This window comes from Nanorana parkeri, unplaced genomic scaffold (genome assembly GCF_000935625.1).
Source record: "Nanorana parkeri isolate BGI_ZX_2015 unplaced genomic scaffold, ASM93562v1 scaffold741, whole genome shotgun sequence".
NCBI classification, from domain to species: Eukaryota; Metazoa; Chordata; class Amphibia; order Anura; family Dicroglossidae; genus Nanorana; species Nanorana parkeri.
In genome coordinates, this window is record NW_017307009.1 from 816,059 (window position 1) to 839,268 (window position 23,210).

A 23,210-nucleotide genomic window follows, 5' to 3' on the forward strand; every position below is an offset into this window, starting at 1 on the left:
AAAGAACTGATGAGACGAGAACCCAAGTCAGGAGAAATATTGATATTAAGTGCTACAGATTTGGAAGCAATGACTCGGAGACCAGAAACTAGTGCAAACTTTTCAAGTACATTTAAAATATTGGGTAATGAAGTTAAATTGGGTAATGAAGTTATGGGTAATGAAGTAAATAAGGCATATTTATGTTACCTGGAACCACAACAAACTCCCCAAATAACAGGACTATCCCGAAGTAATATGGCAAGGGGTTTGATTGCAATAGCGAAGAGTAATATCGAAAGGGGACCCCATTGTCTGGTACCCTTGTGTATAGAGAGAGGTTTTGAAAGGTACCCTTGCATTGGGATCCGTGTCGTAGGCAAAGAATAGAGTACACTTAATATATGTAAAAAATAAGGACCAAATCCTCAATGTTAAAGCAGCGGAAACAAGTATTGCCAGGAAGCCAAGTCAAATGCTTTTTGCAAATCTTTTTATGAGGGGGTAAGTAGAGATATGGACGGAGGTAAGCCGGTAGATGTGGTATATCTGGATTTCTCAAAGGCTTTTGATAACATCCCCGTCTGGGAGGGAGCCCCATCCCAGGACGATTGGAGTGGAGAAATAAGATCAACAGCCCTCCTGACCTGATCTGGCCCTCGCCTACCTGTTATAAACCCCACCTGATCATGATGGACATAAGCATGTAGGAAAGCGTTTAACCTATTGGCCAACTTTTTTGTCGAGAATTTGAGGTAGTTGTTTATTAAAGATATCGGTCTGTAATTAGAGAACCACTTCAGGGTCTTTGTAAGGCTTTGGAATAACACATAAGAAGGCTCTGTTCAGGTCCGAGTCTAGGGAGGCCCCCTAAATGTATTGAATCATAGAAAGTTTCCAGATGAGGAGCCAGGTTATCAAAACTTTTTTTATAATAAGAAGCTGAAAAGTCATCAGGGCCCGGAGCTAAAGCAGGTTTTCCCAATTTAATAGCAAGTTTTATTTCTGATAAAGAAATTGGTTCCTTTAAGGTTTGTCTATGAGCTTTAGCTAAGGAGGGAATAGAGAGTTTATCAAGAAATGCTTTTATCGGTTCTGTGGAGTTCGGGGAGAGTTCACTATGAAGATTGGATAAAAAATATGAATTTCCCGAAGGACATTTTTTGGAGACGAGATGGGCAAGGGGTAAGTGTATGTGCTTGAGTCAAATATTGCAGTTTGCTATCAAGGTCAGCCATATGTTTAGAGGCTCGCAGTTTAGAAGTCTAGTAGCAATTTCAATGAGGAAGCCACATAAAGTCACCTTGTTGGCAGCCCACACCATGCCTGGAGACATAGTTGGACAGGCATTAAGGGAGAAGTAGGTTTCCAAATGAGATTGTATCTCGCTGCTCACCATGGTGTTACTCAACAGGGATTAATTTAATCTCCAGCAAAAATACCTATCTGGGTCCCTAAGATGAGAGAGAGACATTGTGACCATGGGATGTTCTGACCAAGCAATATCCCTGATGTTAGATGAAGTAATTAAAGGAGTCAGGAGTCAATGAAGAGGAAACAAAAATGTGATCTATGCTAGCATAGGTCAAGTGTGCACGGGAGTAATGGGTATAGTCTTTTGCTGCTGGATTTAATTCCCTCCATATATCTATTAGGGAATGAGAACGTAAAATTCTTGCTAAGATCGTCCCAGCTTTTGGAGGGTGCCTGGTGTTGCATTTCACTGAACAAGTCTTATCTAAACTAGGGTCCAAAGCTAAGTAGGAACCTCCTGCACAAACTATCATGCCTTCTAAGTGAGGCAAGAGAGCAGCTATCATGGATGATAAAAAGGTAACCTGGGCAGTATTGGGGGCATAATAAGATGTAAATGTGAAGAGGTGGTCCTCGATGCAACCTTTAAGTAGCAGATACCGGCCTTCTGGGTCCATAATCTCCAGGGAGGAATGAAAGGAAACATTTTTAGAGAAACAAATCACCACACCCAGGGTCCGCCATGTAACTATGGTAGTGCTACAGTGCAAAATAACAGACTTCCTAATTATGTTTATTTAGGATTTGTTTGTCCCTTCTCCAAACCTTAAACTGGCTGGGTACATGAATTCAACCCAAACCCGAAGTTCATCCCTAATTATAAACCTTTCATTGGAGAAAAGCCTCTGGGGATACTAAAATTCTTGACACAACATAATGTAACATGACATAATGTAATATCTTATGATCATATAATCCAGGCCAGTGACTGTCTAATTCTACCGTATACCTGTTACCTGCCAACCTATCTGTAACTGTGCATTGAGGCAGCTCAGTAATTTTTAGTGGGCTGCCGACAAACTCTCCAAAAATCAGATAGGATTTTGTTTGTGTGTTTAGTTATGTGTTGTTGCAACATATATTGTGAAGCCAACATTAAACCTGAAGTCACTGACCTGGAATAGGATGCAGAAAGTGGAATCAGAGAGAAGTCAGAACTCCTAATGTTCATATTTGGTTAGGATCAGTGACTGAGGGATTAGTGAATACATGAAAATAGGGTGGCAGCTAGACACCTAGCATTTTCATAAGGGGACATTAACAATGCCAGCATTCATATTACCAACTGTTTTTCTTTCAGCTTCCCTGATCCCCTTATCTATATATATAAAGTCCTTAACTTAAAGTTGATCAGAATTTATTGGTAGACTTGCATTTAGAGAAAGAACAGCAAGGCATCAACCCTTTGCAGCAGCCCTAACTAAAAAAAAGAAAGTCTGCATATGTAATAAGCAAGTATAGCTGCTTCCATATACATTTATAATTGTAAACTACACACTGCAACACAATTTGTAACCTTTTATACACTTTAGTAACACTGTATGCATTAATCTGCAATCTGTGTTAAATAATCTTACTCAAATGTCTTCAAGATTTTAACAACTTTACATATACAGAAGTATTTTCTTGGCTAATTAAAACTCCATAATGGTACTTGTACTGGCACAAAACAGGTGGTAGCAACAAGCAGTCATGAATCTAACTTCCCCTGATTTCACCTGAATGCTTCCTTATTCCTGTGTATGTTTAGTTATATGCTGGAAACATGCTGTTCCTGATTCTAATCCAGATTTAATGTTACTCTTCTGATTTGTTTTTCAGCCGCCTATGTCTATTCAGACCTTTGGTGTTAAAATAGAATGCAGGAATTTAAAAGATGGAAGTGTTATTATCCATGTAGTACGAGTAGTTGTAAGAGACAGGAATGACAACTCACCTAATTTTATGCAAAAGAGTTACTACACAACCATCAATGAGGTAAGACAGTTGATTCTGTTGTGTAGATTGTATCATTCATTATGCGTAATCTTTGCTATATATGAAATACTGTATTTGCTGCACTTTATCACTGATACCTTACATTTAAAGAAGTAGGATTTTATTGCATTGCTTTAAAATGCTAGTCAGATTGTACTGACAGTATATGGGCATTCTGGACTTTTGATACCCAAGGATTTTCTACCTAAAAGCACCTCCATTCTTTCCCCCCAAATCTTATCTTCTAATTATCTATATCTTTTCTTCCACTGTTTTTAAACAATTTATACTGTATGTATCAATTACATTATTTTGGGTTGTTTGTTAGGTCCACTCTGTATTACCCCATAGAAGGCTTATTCAATAACAAATGTTTATTTAATACAGTAAAGTACATAAACCAATGACAATTAATCAATAATTTCATTTATAATACTGAAATGAGTATAGTTAATCAGCAAATCAGCCTGGGGTCAGTTTGTTGGCCATTTATCAAAACCATTGTAAAATCCCAAAATTGAGAATTTTAAACCTCATTAAACCCCCATGGGGTTCCTGCAGGTGAATCTTGAAATTCAATTAAGCCAATTTTCAAAACATATAGGCAAGGGGTTGTCAAAGGGCATGGAGAGCTGAGCATTGCCATGGAGGACATTTACCAGTGCAAGGAAAAAAGGGTTCTACTTTTTATGTAAGTTCAAGGACAACTTGGGAAAAAACCCAATCCTTTCGATTACATGCCTGGGAGCCATGCTTACCTTTAAGCTACATATGGAGCAATAGAGCAGTACACTTCTTAAAGTGTCAGCGACATTGTATTTTGGCTTTACATATTTTGCATGTGTAATATAATTTTTTTACTATTATACTTTTGCTTGGCTTAAATACAGCATCAGCAACACACCAATCTGTTTCATTATAACTTGAAACAAATAGCTTTTTCAAATGATTTTGAATGTGATACCTGACTTTTTATCCCATGGTAACAGGCCTTAATTGACTGTTTGAAATAGCAGCCACAACAGATCTAAAAGCTACATAAATTGTACTCTTAAAGAAATAAAGCCAAAGACTTTAATGTGCAAGTCATTTTTTTTAAATTGCTGACCAGCAATTACAGCAGCAAGACCATGAGTAAATACATGACTCTGCATCCCCTGCAGCATCTGCAGCCTTAAGCAATACGGAGAGAAGTTTCACAAGTAGTTTCAGAGTCTTACCTTAAGGCTGGGTTAACACCTGAGCTTATTTTTTCAGCTCGTTTTTTAGCTATTTTTTTTTGTCGAGGTTTTTATCACCTTTTTAGCAAATTTTTCTGTTCTGTAAAATGTGCGTTTCACTGGCGGTATGATTTTTTTCCCCTTTATTTTCTCTATTTTGAAAAAAAAAATATATTCTTTTAAAGTTTCACTTTTAAACTTCACGCCGGCTCCGCCCACCTGCGATGCGGCCGCTCATAAGGGACGGAACCCGGAAGTCGGCAGCCGCAGGAGGACACAGCGGGGATTGCGGACAAGGTAAGACCTGTACGCTGTATTCCCGAGTGTGGCTCGGGGTTACCGCTTTGTTAACCCTGATCCACACTCGGAAATACCAATGGAAACTCGCGGCAAAACGGTGTGTCTTCCACAGTTTCTAGAGCAGAAGAAAAAAAAAATGCTTAGCATCTCATTGCCTGTTGGCAAACCATCTGGCTTTACAGCACCTCCCACTCAATTTGGTGAAGATGGCCTGTGCTGCACCAAAGTGGGAGGTACCCAGTGACCATTTTTCCCTCCACCAGCATATGGAAGGTAATGTCTGTGTTGCTGGACCTCACAGGGTTGTTGCACCTCATTCATGGCTCACCAAATTTCCTGGCAGATGGAAAGGATGCAGAATGGGGCACATAACTGGAGCTAGAAGTGCTGCCCCATGCAATTCTACTTGGTGATAGTGACAGTGCAGTCACCTCTCCATCCTTTCCCTTAATGGCCTCATACAGTGATTCCTCAGAACCACCTGTCCCCGCTCAAGCACCCTGGAGTCTATAAAACAGCCAAGGCAAAGTGCTGCCATACTGTTTTGCAGGTGGTATGCCTGGAGAACAGAAGCCGCAGTGAACCAAATATTCTGGTAGCTGCACATGGGCAAACTGAGAGGTGGCTCACCCCATGCCATCATGTTTCAGGCAAGGTTGTGTGCGAAAATAATACCAACCTGTAGGTCACCTTTCAGCAGGAAAAGTTCAAACGCGTGCCTTGCCTGACCCAAGATCTAAAACTGGTGCAGTGGTTCTTGGTTAGATACGCTGGCTTTCAGCATGTCCTGTGGCAGGAAAGAAAATTTTGCGGCCACTGTATTTGGTCATACCCAGCACGTGTTCACCTGGAAGAAATGTGGCGGCAAAACACAAGTTGCCTTCCCTACTGCCTGATATATGATACACTCACACGCTGAAACTCAATATTGGCCATGCTACAACTGCTCCAGCAGCAGCAACTGTTGTGTCAGTGGTCCTTACCCTCCTTGTTTCAATGCTGGATCTGCTTCTATGGTGCATGGCTGTGTGGCCTTCCAGGTGATATCAGAGTGTCACAGCCACACCCAATCAGAGTACCTTCTGAGTACAGAGCAGAGTGTTGACCGCAAGAGATGGCGTTTTTCCTGTCATGACTGCATCAATCTTGGCAGTTCTTTGACTCTCATGGCCACCCCCAATCAGTCTTTCTCCTCTGTCTGGCACAATTAAACTTCGCTCAGCATCCAGATCCCTACCTGGGCTATGCTTCCATTAAACTAGCTGCCAAGCATCTAGTAAGCCTTTTTGCTTCCAGCTTGAATCCTTGTCCGTCGATTCCTGTCTGTCCATACTAACCTCTTCCTTTGTTTCCTGTTTATCCATGTCGGTTGCCTGCCCTGACCTCTGGCTTATTCCTGGTTATCCATCTCTGCTACCTACCCTGACATCTGGCTTGTACCCTGGCTATCTGAGTCCACAGCCAGCCCTGACCTCTGGACTCTTATCCACTGACCTATAACATTAATTTACTCTCACATAGGACCATCCTACTACTTTGGAAAGTTCTGAACCAGCTCCCAGGTCTTGTCCATTCCAGGGAGATAATGATCCAGTTCCCAGGTCTTACCTCTTCCAGTGTGATCGAATGTGGTTTCTACTCCCCACACCCTCTTACTTGTTCTGTAGTGTCTTCCCTGTTGCAAGACTGGCTGACAGCCTATGCTTCTCAGATATGTTTACTGCTTTTCCTCGGCTTTCCCTTATAGTGGAGGATCCTCACAATCACCAACCTAACAAATGAATATCTGTGCAAGTGTGGGATGAGAACAGGCTCCAGGGAACTGTATTTTTTACCACATTAGTAGCTTCTGATTTAGAGCACATGCAACATCTTGTCACCATTTGATGAAGCACCCAGAAACACTTGAATAATGAGGTGATGATTTGCAAAACAAGAGGAAAAGGAGTCTCGGGGTTCTGGTGGTGAGAAGGAGGGCTGTGGTGCAGGCAGTCAGGAGGAGCAGGAGGAAATATGTTAAGCTTTAAGGGGGACATTTCAATTGATACCAGTGGAAAATCAAACAGGGATCTACTTCATCCATCGAAGAGGAAGCACAAACGATGTGCAGGAAAGAAGCTCTTTGTTGCATTTCCTGATGGTAGATGGTTCCACCACCCTGTAGGCATAGGTGAAGGGTGGTTACCTAATTGGAAAAGGCTGGCCACCCTCCCTCAAGGTATCTTTGTTTTTACACATGTTGGTGAAACAGGCAAATTTGCCCTTTGTGTGTGGAACCTCATTGCATACTTGTGCACAACAGTGGTGTGCTCCAAAGCACCACTTATTTTGTCCCCCTGTTAGCCATAGCTGCCATTAGATTTATTCCAAAAAGGGAAAAGCAGGCTTAAATTCAGGAGCATTGGTTCTGTATGTGGAGGTAGTAATGTTTTTTGTTTTACAGTATGTAAAAGTTAGTGAAGGGTTAGGTAAGCATGCAATCATACACCCATAGGCTGCATGCCCTTCCCCAAATTTGACTGTACTGTTCAGCACTGGATAGGATAGAGCAAACTAGCTCTCCCTTATCCATCCCTAGCTACTCCAAATCTCCCCAGCACACACTAAGTGTAATTATGGCACTTTTAATCAACACTGTATAGGATGGAAAAATAATCTCTCCCGGCACACACTGTGATCTATCCCTATCCACTCCAAATGTTACCACCACACACTTACTATAAATATAGCACTTTTCAGCAGCACTGTGTAGGATGATGGAAACTAGCTCCCCCAGCAAATAGTCTGTCACCTGTTCCTATCTACAGGTGAAACTCGAATAATTAGAATATCGTGCAAAGTTCATTTATTTCACTAATGCAACTTAAAAGGTGATACTAATATATGAGATAGACTCATTACATGCAAAGCAATATAATTCAAGCCGTGATTTGTCATAATTGTGATGATTATGGCTTACAGCTCATGAAAACCCCAAGAACCCCAAATCCACAACCTCAAAAAGTAGATTATTTCATGCAATCAATAAAACAAGGATTGTACATCGAACAATATCGGACCTCTGAAAAGTACAAGCATGCATATGTACTCAGTACTTGGTTTGGGCCCCTTTTGCAGCACTTACTGCAATTACTTTTGCACGATATTCTAATTATTCGAGTTTCACCTGTATAGAGATGGGGTTGGTTGCTATAGGCGTGAACATTTGCATTAGTTTGCCATTTTCTCAAACTGCAAATGACTTGGGTTTTGGTCGAACTCATGTTCAACCCAAACCCAAAGCTCCTTTCTAGTTAGGACTACATTTTATCTCAAATGAATGCTTACTATACCAAATAACAGCCTAATTTCCATTTGGTTTAACATTTTAAGCAATAAATTACATTATTTTCTGTTTATTAGTTTAAACTGCCTACTGTGACTTGTATCAATATACAAGGCTCACACTCACTAACATCAGAAAATGATACTCAACTGCTATCACTAATGTCAGAAAATGATATCAGTGGAATCAGTCTACGTAAGAAATCATGGAAAGATTGGAAAGTAAAAAATAGAACCAGTGGAGTTTTGTCGGAGCCAGTAACACAACACTGTGAATTGTATTCTTAAAAACATTATTTTATTTTTTAAACCATACCTAAAATATTGCTCATAAAAAGTATTGTTGCTTGATGAAGGAGAAATACATAGCCTCCATAGAATCCACCCTCACATGATTATAGATCTGTTTGCATTTAAAATGATCATCACAATTGCTATTATAGGTCACATAACATGATTACTTATTGTCTCCTGAGGGTGGTTTACTCTTTCATATGCCTAGCTTTCGTCCAGTGGAGTTTGTAGGGAAGGAACCCTGCCTCTTTCCAGCTCTATCATGGGACCAACCAACCAAACACAAATATACAGCCTAGAGTATGCCCTGTTTGCATGGGTTGGCTATGTCCCCCCCATTGTGCTTCCTACTTGGCCGTCTGTATTTTGGTTGGGCAATCCTGCCCTTAATTCCTCCCCACTAGGCTGTATATTTGAGTTTAATTTGTTGACTTTATGACAGAGATGGGATGGGTTGGGGCTCCTTCCCTATGGACTCTATTGGACAGAAGATTGCCTGTTTTCCAGGACTTGGTATGCATCTGCATATATAACTGGTATGTATCAATCTCCAGACCACTCACTGTGTGTTCATTTACATATATAGCACTAATTATCTATGCATATATTGGATAAGATATATATCATGTGTCAATCCTCATAGGTCCTCCCATCATTGGGGTTACCTGTTCAGGTTGGCGATCTGACCCAACGTGCAAGTTCTGGGGCCTGCCACTCCTCCTCAAATACACACTTTGTGTGTTGCTTTTGAATTGGTATGTTTCACTAAGACGACTATTACTATGTTAGGTGAAATAACCATAGAATGTAACAGTTGTTTAACTGTCCCCTCTCAAAAAACTTTAGACCTCCCCTTTTCTTTCCTTTCTACTCTTTTGTAGAAAGAGTAAACCACCCTCAGGAGACAATAAGTAATCATGTTATGGATAGCAATTTTGATGATCATATTTAAATGCAAACAGATCTTAAATCATGTGAGGGTGTGTTCTATGGAGGCTATCTATGTATTTCTCCAAGCAGCAATACTTTTTATTAAACATATTTTATGTATGGTTCTTAAATGTAATCAAATAAAATTATGTTTTTAAGAATACAATTAATTGTGTTGTATCACTGGCTTCGATAAAACTCCATTTGGTTTCAGGAGTGTGGGCCCCTTCTATGACTTTCAGGATGTCCTATATGCAATTAAATCAGATTTGAAAAAAATACAGACTTGAAACAGTGGGGTTGATTTACTAAAACAGGTTGTTCACTTTGCAAGGGATGTTTCTCTTAGCTTAGCGAATGTGGTGAAGAATCACTTTGCAAAGAACACAATCTTGTAATCGTAAAATAAAAAAAAAACTATTTTTGCTTGTACGTGATTGAATGATGGTAGTCAGCAGAGGTTTACCTCATTCACTAAGCAAGGTAGGTTAACCTTTCCAAGTGCAAATTCACTCACAAACAGTCTATTTACGTTTAGTAAATCAACCCATGTGTCTGCTTTGTAAAACATTATATGTCCTTGGCTACAAATAAGCAGATTGAATCTGTTGAAGCCAGATTTAGTAATTTCAATGATCTGCCCACTCTGCTATTATTTTTTGTGGGGGAAAATTAGCAGGTATCATTTTATCTATAATAATCAATTCCTAACGTGCTATGTAGGGTGTATTACAGCATGGCCAGTATCAATGATTGGGGTTAAATTAATAAAGGAGTATTTCGCTCAGCACACTATTTTCCTTTTTTAAGGAGAACATTTTAATTCACTAAAGGTTTTATTGCCTTGACACTGCTTGTATGTTTTATTATCCATTTTTGCAGTATTTTGTATGTAAAATTCCATTCCTAAAAGTTCAGCAATATCTATTCTTGAGATGTAATGAAAAAGATCCTAGCACAAGGGGAAATATCTCTGCATATATGAACTGTCTCTCTGTCCTCATGTGGTTTGGAATGGCATTTCATACACTTTCTCTGCAGGGCTGATGTGGTAGTGCAGCAATATAAGCCACAAACTGCTAAGACTGTAGAGTACAGCTGCCTTTTAATGTATTAAAAATGATTTAGATATAAACTATTACACCCTATCATATTAAAGACTATTGGTTGTGTGTTATATCACATTTTAAATGTATTAGCTTCTAGTTTAAATGCTTGCTAGTAAACCTTTTATCAATACAGAAATTTTTTTTTTATTTTTGACAAAAGGGTTGTGCTGTTTTAAATGCAGGTTTTCCTTTTTATAGCTTAGAGGTAATGCGCTTGTAATGTGTATAAACAGTTGATTTTTTTTAAAACAGCTGTTCTCTTTTGGAAAGATGATAATTACCATCATAAGTTTGTTATGGAAATTTACCAACAGAATCAGACATCTCATACAATTTCTGTCTCACTTCTATTCCAACGGAGTGGCACGCATACAGGATTACTTCAAAACTTCTTTCTCTATGAAATATCTAGAGGAAAATCACACTTTAATGACATCGAATGCCTTTCACACTAATCATTCTGTAAAATAATTATACAAGATTATTTAAGAGTTAACTCTATTAAAATCATTTATGAAAGCATTTATTCTTTGTTTACTTCCAAAAAAACTTAATAAAGGCATAACAAATATCTACAGTCATGGCGAAAAATATTGGTACCCCTGCATTTCTGTCAGATAATGCACCACTTCACTCATAAAATGTATGCAATTACAAATGTTTAGGCATTATAAAGTTTATTTCTTTTCCTTGCATTGGTATGACACAAAAAAGTGGAGGAAAAAAAAGCCAAATTTGACACATTCCATGCAAAACTCCAAAAATGGACTAGACAAAATGATTGACACCTTCTCCAAATTGCAAGAAATAATTGCATTCCAATTTTTTGTGGAAAAGCATGGAGAATCTCAAGGTTACAAGTCCATCTCTAGAGATCTTAATGTTCCTGTGTCCACTGTGCGCAACATTGTCAAGACAATTAAAGGCCCATGGCACTGTTGCTAATTGCAACAAAGGATTGTTTGGATGGTGGATAAAGACCCTCGATCAACTTCCAGACAAATTCAAGCTGACCTTCAGGCACAAGGTACAACTGTATCAGCTCGCACTATACGTTGCCATCTGAATGAAAAGGGACACTATGGTTGGACATCCAGGACGCCTCCACTGCTGCCATAGAAACAGGAAAAAAGCCAGATTGGAGTTTGCCAAAACTTACCCGAGGAAGCCAAAATCCTTTTGGGAGAATGTGCTGTGGATAGACAAAACAAAATTACAGCTTTTTGGTAAAGCCCTTCATTCTGCTGTTTTCAGAAAAAGAAATGAGGCCTTTAAAGAAAAAATACAGTCCCTACAGTCAAACATGGTGGAGGTTCACTGGTGTTTTGGGGTTGCTTTGCTGCTTCAGGCACTGGATGTCTTGACTGTATGCATGGCATTATGAAATCTGAAGACTACAAAATAATTCTGGGGTGCAATGTAGGGCCCAGTGTTGGAAAGTTGGGTCTCCGTCAGAGGTTATGGGTCTTACAGCAGGACAATGACCCAAAGCACATGTCAAAAAGCACCCAGAAATGGGTTTCAGACAAAGTGCTGGAGAATACTGGACTTGCCAGCAATGAGTCCAGATATAAATCCCATAGAGCACCTGTGGAGGGATCTCAAAGCAGCAGTTGGGAAAGGGAACCCTTCCAATCTGAGAGACCTGGAGCAGTTGGCGAAAGAAGGGTGGTCCAAAATTCCTGTAGAGAGGTGTAAGAAACTTATTGATGGTTACAGGAAGCCATTGATTTCAGTTATTTTTTCCAAGGGCTGTGCTACCAAATATTAATTGAGGGTGCCAATAATTTTGTTCAGTCCATCTTTGGAGTTTTGCATGGAGTTTGTCAGATTTGGCTTTTTTTCTCCATACTAATACAAACAAAAGGAATACACATTTGTAATTGCAAAACTTTTCTGCACAAAGTGGTGCATTATCTGACAAAAATGCAGGGGTGCCAATATTTTTGACCATGACTTTATGTACACTTGGCCCATCCCACTGTGTGACACCTTCAGCTAACCTGTCACCTTATGTTCTCAGAATATCTAACTCTTCTCATCCATTTAAGGCCTGTTAGTATGGACCTTTGGAATCACCTCATTATTATGACTCAATTATGTAAAGATATAGTATAGGTGATTTATGTAGGTTTTCAGACTTATGTTTAATGACATTCTTTTTTTACAGAATTAATGAACACGTGTAGAGAAAATACCTCCAATTTAACTCAGGGGTCTATTCACAAAGCTGCTGAAGGATCTGGCCGTAGCTTCGGCCGATCCTTCGGCTGGCTTCGGCCCCAGGACCCCTTCGGTTCAGGAAAACCGAGGGGGTGCTGTACGGGCTATTCACAATAGCCCGTACAGCTCCCGATCAGGGCCGAGCAGCTCAATCGAGCGCTGAGCCGTGCTGAAAGCCGAAGCTGGCCACCTTATCCATCCCTAGCTACTCCAAATCTCCCCAGCACACACTAAGTGTAATTATGGCACTTTTAATCAACACTGTATAGGATGGAAAAATAATCTCTCCCGGCACACACTGTGATCTATCCCTATCCACTCCAAATGTTACCACCACACACTTACTATAAATATAGCACTTTTCAGCAGCACTGTGTAGGATGATGGAAACTAGCTCCCCCAGCAAATAGTCTGTCACCTGTTCCTATCTACAGGTGAAACTCGAATAATTAGAATATCGTGCAAAGTTCATTTATTTCACTAATGCAACTTAAAAGGTGATACTAATATATGAGATAGACTCATTACATGCAAAGCAATATAATTCAAGCCGTGATTTGTCATAATTGTGATGATTATGGCTTACAGCTCATGAAAACCCCAAGAACCCCAAATCCACAACCTCAAAAAGTAGATTATTTCATGCAATCAATAAAACAAGGATTGTACATCGAACAATATCGGACCTCTGAAAAGTACAAGCATGCATATGTACTCAGTACTTGGTTTGGGCCCCTTTTGCAGCACTTACTGCAATTACTTTTGCACGATATTCTAATTATTCGAGTTTCACCTGTATAGAGATGGGGTTGGTTGCTATAGGCGTGAACATTTGCATTAGTTTGCCATTTTCTCAAACTGCAAATGACTTGGGTTTTGGTCGAACTCATGTTCAACCCAAACCCAAAGCTCCTTTCTAGTTAGGACTACATTTTATCTCAAATGAATGCTTACTATACCAAATAACAGCCTAATTTCCATTTGGTTTAACATTTTAAGCAATAAATTACATTATTTTCTGTTTATTAGTTTAAACTGCCTACTGTGACTTGTATCAATATACAAGGCTCACACTCACTAACATCAGAAAATGATACTCAACTGCTATCACTAATGTCAGAAAATGATATCAGTGGAATCAGTCTACGTAAGAAATCATGGAAAGATTGGAAAGTAAAAAATAGAACCAGTGGAGTTTTGTCGGAGCCAGTAACACAACACTGTGAATTGTATTCTTAAAAACATTATTTTATTTTTTAAACCATACCTAAAATATTGCTCATAAAAAGTATTGTTGCTTGATGAAGGAGAAATACATAGCCTCCATAGAATCCACCCTCACATGATTATAGATCTGTTTGCATTTAAAATGATCATCACAATTGCTATTATAGGTCACATAACATGATTACTTATTGTCTCCTGAGGGTGGTTTACTCTTTCATATGCCTAGCTTTCGTCCAGTGGAGTTTGTAGGGAAGGAACCCTGCCTCTTTCCAGCTCTATCATGGGACCAACCAACCAAACACAAATATACAGCCTAGAGTATGCCCTGTTTGCATGGGTTGGCTATGTCCCCCCCATTGTGCTTCCTACTTGGCCGTCTGTATTTTGGTTGGGCAATCCTGCCCTTAATTCCTCCCCACTAGGCTGTATATTTGAGTTTAATTTGTTGACTTTATGACAGAGATGGGATGGGTTGGGGCTCCTTCCCTATGGACTCTATTGGACAGAAGATTGCCTGTTTTCCAGGACTTGGTATGCATCTGCATATATAACTGGTATGTATCAATCTCCAGACCACTCACTGTGTGTTCATTTACATATATAGCACTAATTATCTATGCATATATTGGATAAGATATATATCATGTGTCAATCCTCATAGGTCCTCCCATCATTGGGGTTACCTGTTCAGGTTGGCGATCTGACCCAACGTGCAAGTTCTGGGGCCTGCCACTCCTCCTCAAATACACACTTTGTGTGTTGCTTTTGAATTGGTATGTTTCACTAAGACGACTATTACTATGTTAGGTGAAATAACCATAGAATGTAACAGTTGTTTAACTGTCCCCTCTCAAAAAACTTTAGACCTCCCCTTTTCTTTCCTTTCTACTCTTTTGTAGAAAGAGTAAACCACCCTCAGGAGACAATAAGTAATCATGTTATGGATAGCAATTTTGATGATCATATTTAAATGCAAACAGATCTTAAATCATGTGAGGGTGTGTTCTATGGAGGCTATCTATGTATTTCTCCAAGCAGCAATACTTTTTATTAAACATATTTTATGTATGGTTCTTAAATGTAATCAAATAAAATTATGTTTTTAAGAATACAATTAATTGTGTTGTATCACTGGCTTCGATAAAACTCCATTTGGTTTCAGGAGTGTGGGCCCCTTCTATGACTTTCAGGATGTCCTATATGCAATTAAATCAGATTTGAAAAAAATACAGACTTGAAACAGTGGGGTTGATTTACTAAAACAGGTTGTTCACTTTGCAAGGGATGTTTCTCTTAGCTTAGCGAATGTGGTGAAGAATCACTTTGCAAAGAACACAATCTTGTAATCGTAAAATAAAAAAAAAACTATTTTTGCTTGTACGTGATTGAATGATGGTAGTCAGCAGAGGTTTACCTCATTCACTAAGCAAGGTAGGTTAACCTTTCCAAGTGCAAATTCACTCACAAACAGTCTATTTACGTTTAGTAAATCAACCCATGTGTCTGCTTTGTAAAACATTATATGTCCTTGGCTACAAATAAGCAGATTGAATCTGTTGAAGCCAGATTTAGTAATTTCAATGATCTGCCCACTCTGCTATTATTTTTTGTGGGGGAAAATTAGCAGGTATCATTTTATCTATAATAATCAATTCCTAACGTGCTATGTAGGGTGTATTACAGCATGGCCAGTATCAATGATTGGGGTTAAATTAATAAAGGAGTATTTCGCTCAGCACACTATTTTCCTTTTTTAAGGAGAACATTTTAATTCACTAAAGGTTTTATTGCCTTGACACTGCTTGTATGTTTTATTATCCATTTTTGCAGTATTTTGTATGTAAAATTCCATTCCTAAAAGTTCAGCAATATCTATTCTTGAGATGTAATGAAAAAGATCCTAGCACAAGGGGAAATATCTCTGCATATATGAACTGTCTCTCTGTCCTCATGTGGTTTGGAATGGCATTTCATACACTTTCTCTGCAGGGCTGATGTGGTAGTGCAGCAATATAAGCCACAAACTGCTAAGACTGTAGAGTACAGCTGCCTTTTAATGTATTAAAAATGATTTAGATATAAACTATTACACCCTATCATATTAAAGACTATTGGTTGTGTGTTATATCACATTTTAAATGTATTAGCTTCTAGTTTAAATGCTTGCTAGTAAACCTTTTATCAATACAGAAATTTTTTTTTTATTTTTGACAAAAGGGTTGTGCTGTTTTAAATGCAGGTTTTCCTTTTTATAGCTTAGAGGTAATGCGCTTGTAATGTGTATAAACAGTTGATTTTTTTTAAAACAGCTGTTCTCTTTTGGAAAGATGATAATTACCATCATAAGTTTGTTATGGAAATTTACCAACAGAATCAGACATCTCATACAATTTCTGTCTCACTTCTATTCCAACGGAGTGGCACGCATACAGGATTACTTCAAAACTTCTTTCTCTATGAAATATCTAGAGGAAAATCACACTTTAATGACATCGAATGCCTTTCACACTAATCATTCTGTAAAATAATTATACAAGATTATTTAAGAGTTAACTCTATTAAAATCATTTATGAAAGCATTTATTCTTTGTTTACTTCCAAAAAAACTTAATAAAGGCATAACAAATATCTACAGTCATGGCGAAAAATATTGGTACCCCTGCATTTCTGTCAGATAATGCACCACTTCACTCATAAAATGTATGCAATTACAAATGTTTAGGCATTATAAAGTTTATTTCTTTTCCTTGCATTGGTATGACACAAAAAAGTGGAGGAAAAAAAAGCCAAATTTGACACATTCCATGCAAAACTCCAAAAATGGACTAGACAAAATGATTGACACCTTCTCCAAATTGCAAGAAATAATTGCATTCCAATTTTTTGTGGAAAAGCATGGAGAATCTCAAGGTTACAAGTCCATCTCTAGAGATCTTAATGTTCCTGTGTCCACTGTGCGCAACATTGTCAAGACAATTAAAGGCCCATGGCACTGTTGCTAATTGCAACAAAGGATTGTTTGGATGGTGGATAAAGACCCTCGATCAACTTCCAGACAAATTCAAGCTGACCTTCAGGCACAAGGTACAACTGTATCAGCTCGCACTATACGTTGCCATCTGAATGAAAAGGGACACTATGGTTGGACATCCAGGACGCCTCCACTGCTGCCATAGAAACAGGAAAAAAGCCAGATTGGAGTTTGCCAAAACTTACCCGAGGAAGCCAAAATCCTTTTGGGAGAATGTGCTGTGGATAGACAAAACAAAATTACAGCTTTTTGGTAAAGCCCTTCATTCTGCTGTTTTCAGAAAAAGAAATGAGGCCTTTAAAGAAAAAATACAGTCCCTACAGTCAAACATGGTGGAGGTTCACTGGTGTTTTGGGGTTGCTTTGCTGCTTCAGGCACTGGATGTCTTGACTGTATGCATGGCATTATGAAATCTGAAGACTACAAAATAATTCTGGGGTGCAATGTAGGGCCCAGTGTTGGAAAGTTGGGTCTCCGTCAGAGGTTATGGGTCTTACAGCAGGACAATGACCCAAAGCACATGTCAAAAAGCACCCAGAAATGGGTTTCAGACAAAGTGCTGGAGAATACTGGACTTGCCAGCAATGAGTCCAGATATAAATCCCATAGAGCACCTGTGGAGGGATCTCAAAGCAGCAGTTGGGAAAGGGAACCCTTCCAATCTGAGAGACCTGGAGCAGTTGGCGAAAGAAGGGTGGTCCAAAATTCCTGTAGAGAGGTGTAAGAAACTTATTGATGGTTACAGGAAGCCATTGATTTCAGTTATTTTTTCCAAGGGCTGTGCTACCAAATATTAATTGAGGGTGCCAATAATTTTGTTCAGTCCATCTTTGGAGTTTTGCATGGAGTTTGTCAGATTTGGCTTTTTTTCTCCATACTAATACAAACAAAAGGAATACACATTTGTAATTGCAAAACTTTTCTGCACAAAGTGGTGCATTATCTGACAAAAATGCAGGGGTGCCAATATTTTTGACCATGACTTTATGTACACTTGGCCCATCCCACTGTGTGACACCTTCAGCTAACCTGTCACCTTATGTTCTCAGAATATCTAACTCTTCTCATCCATTTAAGGCCTGTTAGTATGGACCTTTGGAATCACCTCATTATTATGACTCAATTATGTAAAGATATAGTATAGGTGATTTATGTAGGTTTTCAGACTTATGTTTAATGACATTCTTTTTTTACAGAATTAATGAACACGTGTAGAGAAAATACCTCCAATTTAACTCAGGGGTCTATTCACAAAGCTGCTGAAGGATCTGGCCGTAGCTTCGGCCGATCCTTCGGCTGGCTTCGGCCCCAGGACCCCTTCGGTTCAGGAAAACCGAGGGGGTGCTGTACGGGCTATTCACAATAGCCCGTACAGCTCCCGATCAGGGCCGAGCAGCTCAATCGAGCGCTGAGCCACTACTTAGCTCAGTTTACAGGGAGCTGGCCAAAAGAGCACACACTTGACATGGTCAATGTATTTCAGGCTGTTCCTTCATTGTACATGAATAGGCTGGTGCAGTCCTTGTCCTGTATAGCTTCAACTGCAGAATAAAATGTATGTGAGAACCTGGTTATCTTGTCTGACAGGGATGCTGAAATGTAGAAAATGGAAGCAGAATAGAGAATTATTTGGTAGGTAAGACAGTTCATGCCTAGATATCCCAGCTGTGTATTTAGTTGTCTGCTTACACTTTAGCTGTATCAGCCTATTGAATAAATTTACTTGCTGCCTGACCTTAAAAATTAAAGTGGCAAGATAATAAGATATACTTTTACGTCCAAAGTTTGAGTCTAGAACATTATTAAAAGCAAAGTAAACTTTGGTTTGGCCTGTACCGTAAAATATGAAATTGGTTATGTTGTTGTAGATTACTCAAATTTGCTGGAATGTAAACTTCTATGAACATTCCTTTATTTCCATTCTAGGATATTTCTGCCCTTTTGTCACCCTCAGAGAGTTGTTGGTTTATGGTGTCCTTCCTTAGTTATGATAGCTAAATATGTATCCAGCAAATAAGTTATAGATAGGTGCTTTAAAATGTTATGTTACAAAGGACAAAAAAGCTTAAACTAGGAAATACAAGTTCAACTGTATCTTATCTAGGTCTTATCTAGAACCCCTTATATTTAAAAGTTTAAATTATTTAGACACAAAGCACTGTAAACCTTATTTTTCTATAAGAATATCTTGCAAACAAATATTTATCACTAAACATTAGGGATGACCAGATACCAGTATCTGTACCAATGTATTTTCCAATTTTCTGCATTTTCACAAGAACTACCAGGGTTGCAGCGGTTATAAAACTATATCTATCTGTATGTATGTATATATATATATATATATTGTATATATGGTTACATATGGTATATATACCATAAATAACCAAAAAAGGATGCACAAATCTCAGGATCCCCAAAGCCAATGCTCCTTAAAAATGACAGCTGCCTTTTTGAGTTCTTCTCTAGTCTAGTCTTTCTAGTCTTTCAAAGGAGCGGTAAAAGAATCAGCACTTGTACCTGTACCAAGTATGGTATCTGAACATACCTACTCAAAATGATCTAGTGTACTGAAAGTATGATGTATTGATGACAAAAATGCTACACACATTTTCAAGGAGTGCTCCACCCAGGCCCTCAATGTCCAACAAAATATCCAGACACTTCAGAACTTTGGGTGGAGTCTCAATCTACAAAAATCAGTGTGTGATCTGACCCACCACTTTTAGTACCTAAGCTTAGTCTTGGACATGGCCCAGGCCCAGGTATGTCTACCCCGGGAAAAGGTTCTGACCAGTTCACTCCTGGGTTTAATGGTGGTCTCCTTCAAGATGGTGATGTTTGCCCAGTTCCACTTCAGGCCCCTTCAGCTTAACATTCTGCATGGGACAAGTTGCCCCAAGTTCTGAATCACATCACCTGCCTGTCTGTTTAAATCAAGAACTCTCTAACCTGGTGGCTGATCAGGGAGTTCTTTATCTTGATGATCTGGGAGATAGTTAAGATGGATGTCAACCTATTGAGCTGGGGAGGAGATTTTAGGATGGAAACAGTCCAAGGGACTTGGTCAGTAAGGGAATCCAGGCTTCCTCCATTAACATCCTAGAACTGAGGGCGACTCACCCATCTCTCTAAAGGTGAACAAGCCAACTTAGACAATGCCACGGTGATGGCAAATATCAATCAAAAGGTAAGTTCTGGCCTGCTCCATATGCCTGGCATAGTTAATAATTGGCAAGTTGATTTTCTCAGTTGTATGCACCTGAATGCGGGGAAATGGTCTCTCAACCCTGACATGTTTCAAAGGATATGTCACTGGTGTGGAATGCAAGTTGTGGATCTCTTGGCATTGCATTTCAACAAGGTGGACAGGTTCATGGCCAGGACGAGGAATCCTCAGGTCTTTGTGGTGGAGCCACTGATGACTCCTTGGAATCAATTTAATCTGATATACACCTTTTCTCCAGTACAAATTCTTCCTCATCTACTACACAGGATTGCGATGGAGGGTGTTCTGGTGATCCGGGTGACTCTGAACTGGATCAGAAGAAGCTGATACTTAGACATTGTCTATCTGCTTCAAGACTCTCTAAGGGTGCTTCCTAACTGGTTCACTCTAGTGCCTCAAGGACTGTTGTTCCTTTAAGCTTCTCAGTAACTGGCTTTGGCAGCTTGGTTGTGATGCACCTATACACCCATCAAAGGCCAATTTTCAACCTTGGCTATTCTCTTTTAGAAGCCTATGGTGCCAAATTCTCTTCTCTAGTGAAACAGAAATTGGTGTGTATGTAGCGCACTTAATATGTGTGATCTCAGTGTCAGATTGGGGGAGGTGGCAGCACTATTTGTAAGTGTGTAGCTCTTGGGAGACAGGTCAAGGTGTCCTGTGTGGTGCTAGGAAAAAAAAGACCAACCTAGTGCAATCACTGACGGCAAGGAGATAAAATGACAAAAGGGGCATTTGTGACAGTGTGGAAGTTAGTAAACTACACAGTAAAATGGACTTTTCTTGTCGAATCCTTGGTCAGTTTGGGTGATTGGTCATACAAATCAGCAGCTCTGTAAGCACAAGAGAGATGATCAGGGCGCTAATCATGTGACATTGTTGATATATATTAAATAAAATATGGGAAAGTATCCTCACATAAGTATGCAGTAAAATGTGCCTTTCAGGTGATGTGGTGATACTGTGTGTGTGGGGGTCCCAAAACCTGTAGGATGCAGCAGTGGTGGTGTTCTCTCAGGTGTGCTGTTTGCCAGTGCAGAGTGGCAGCTGGATTGTGCTGGGTGAAGCAGGTGGTCATTTGGTGTTTTTTTGAGGCAGGACGGTAGTTGGATGGACTTTTGTAAGGAGAATAGAGCCTCACGCTGAACAGCCTAGCAGAGCGGCAGCTAAAAGGTGCTGGAGAAAGCTGGAGCCGCCTCACAGCGTGATCTTTCAACAGCTGAAAGATGCCGGTGGAAAGATGAGGAGGGAGCTGCACGCTTACTGGTCTGGCAGAGTGGCAGCTGGAAGGTGCTGTGCAGAGGGGGAAACTCGCTACCAGGAGATCCTGTGTGTGAACCATGTGAGGGGGAGAGCAAAGGACCCTGGTGGTGTGGGGTTGTGCAAGGGTGGAAGGCAGTGGAAGCAAAGTGTTTCAAGGATATTAAATCCTCTTTCTCAAGGATATTATTTATTACCTGAGGATGCCAATCTGTAAGGCTTTTATCTATTAAAGACATCAGGTATAGTCTCAGTCATGCAATTTTACACAAATAATCAACCTAAATCATTGCAGCACATACTATCAAATGTTTCTATAGATAATAGGAGTTTCCTCCAATGCTTACAATTTCATCACTCTCTTTAAACTCCGTTTAGGTCTGTCAGCTAGGCCTTTGCTAGTAACTGCATATTAGATTGTATAGTTTGTTGCCTAAATTTATATCTTGAGATATGACTTGCTATGTAAGCGTCCACATTAACAAGTATTTAATCTGGACAGTTAAGGCACTTGAGTTCAAACTAAACACAAGAACAGAAATGCATTGGTATATAGCGAAGAAACATAAATATAGCAAACTAGCAATCTATTGATATACAATGAAATTATTTTTTTAAATAATTCAATTTTTATTATTTCAAAATAAACAAGGTAACTTTAACATCTATTCGTTTTACATCAAAGTACATTTTAACAGTTTCATCACACTCTTTAAACTCCATTTAGGTCTGTCAGCTAGGCCTTTGCTAGTAACTGCATATTAGATTGTATAGTTTGTTGCCTAAATTTATATCTTGAGATATGACTTGCTATGTAAGCGTCCACATTAACAAGTATTTAATCTGGACAGTTAAGGCACTTGAGTTCAAACTAAACACAAGAACAGAAATGCATTGGTATATAGCGAAGAAACATAAATATAGCAAACTAGCAATCTATTGATATACAATGAAATTATTTTTTTAAATAATTCAATTTTTATTATTTCAAAATAAACAAGGTAACTTTAACATCTATTCGTTTTACATCAAAGTACATTTTAACAGTTGAATTCCAGCATTAAGTGTAGGCGGGCAGGATTCACTCCCGTCCAGACGTTTTGCCGGCCTGCGGAGTGGTACTGTCCGTCACATGCTTCATACAGTAAGTGTTACCAAAATATAAAAGGAAAGTATGCACTAAAAAGAAAAAAAATAAATAAAAAGAAAAAGGAAGAAGAGAAAAAAAAAAAAGAAAAGGGGGAGAAAGTAGGGAAAGGGAAGAAGGAGAAATATGGAAGGGGGATTTGAAGGGGGAGGGCCTTCCGATTTTCTTTGTAAGGTTCTTAACGTTTCCTATGGCGCTAAATTTTACTATTTCCTATGCCCCTCTCACTGTAGAAGTCTACCGCTTCTTCATTTGTTTTCCTAATAGTATATTTTCTTCATGTTGACGGTTTTCTCCCATAGCCTATAGAATTCTGGATGATCTTTTAAAGGCAATCCACGGTAGCAAGGTGGATTCATATTTTTTATAGTTGCCTCTCCGGATAGACGTTAATTCTTCCATCAGTCTGTAGTATTCTACTCTACTATGCCATTCGCTTATAGTTGGAGTGTTAGTTTGATTCCAATATAATGGAATCAGAGTCTTCGCGGCATTCAGTAGTGGTACCACCAGTGATCTTTTGTAGGCCCTCATCGGGAGGTCCATGAAATGGAAAAGACAGGCCATTGGGTCCAAAGGCAATATGGCCTTGGTGATCCTCTCTATTTGAGCTATTACCTCGGCCCAATAGGGTTGTATTTCAGGGCAC

At 39.2% G+C, this 23,210-nt stretch overlaps 1 protein-coding gene across 1 annotated transcript in view; it reads left to right on the plus strand.

Moving 5' to 3' along the window:
- Positions 1-22,890, plus strand: part of LOC108793348 (protocadherin-15-like) — a 311,837-nt gene extending 288,947 nt beyond the window's left edge. Inside the window, exons 6-8 of the mRNA XM_018564263.1 lie at positions 3,115-3,270; positions 21,374-21,496; positions 22,864-22,890. Of these exons, the coding sequence (XP_018419765.1) occupies positions 3,115-3,270; positions 21,374-21,496; positions 22,864-22,890 (306 nt within the window). The remainder of the gene's footprint in view (positions 1-3,114; positions 3,271-21,373; positions 21,497-22,863) is intronic.
- The last annotated feature ends 320 nt before the right edge of the window (positions 22,891-23,210 follow it).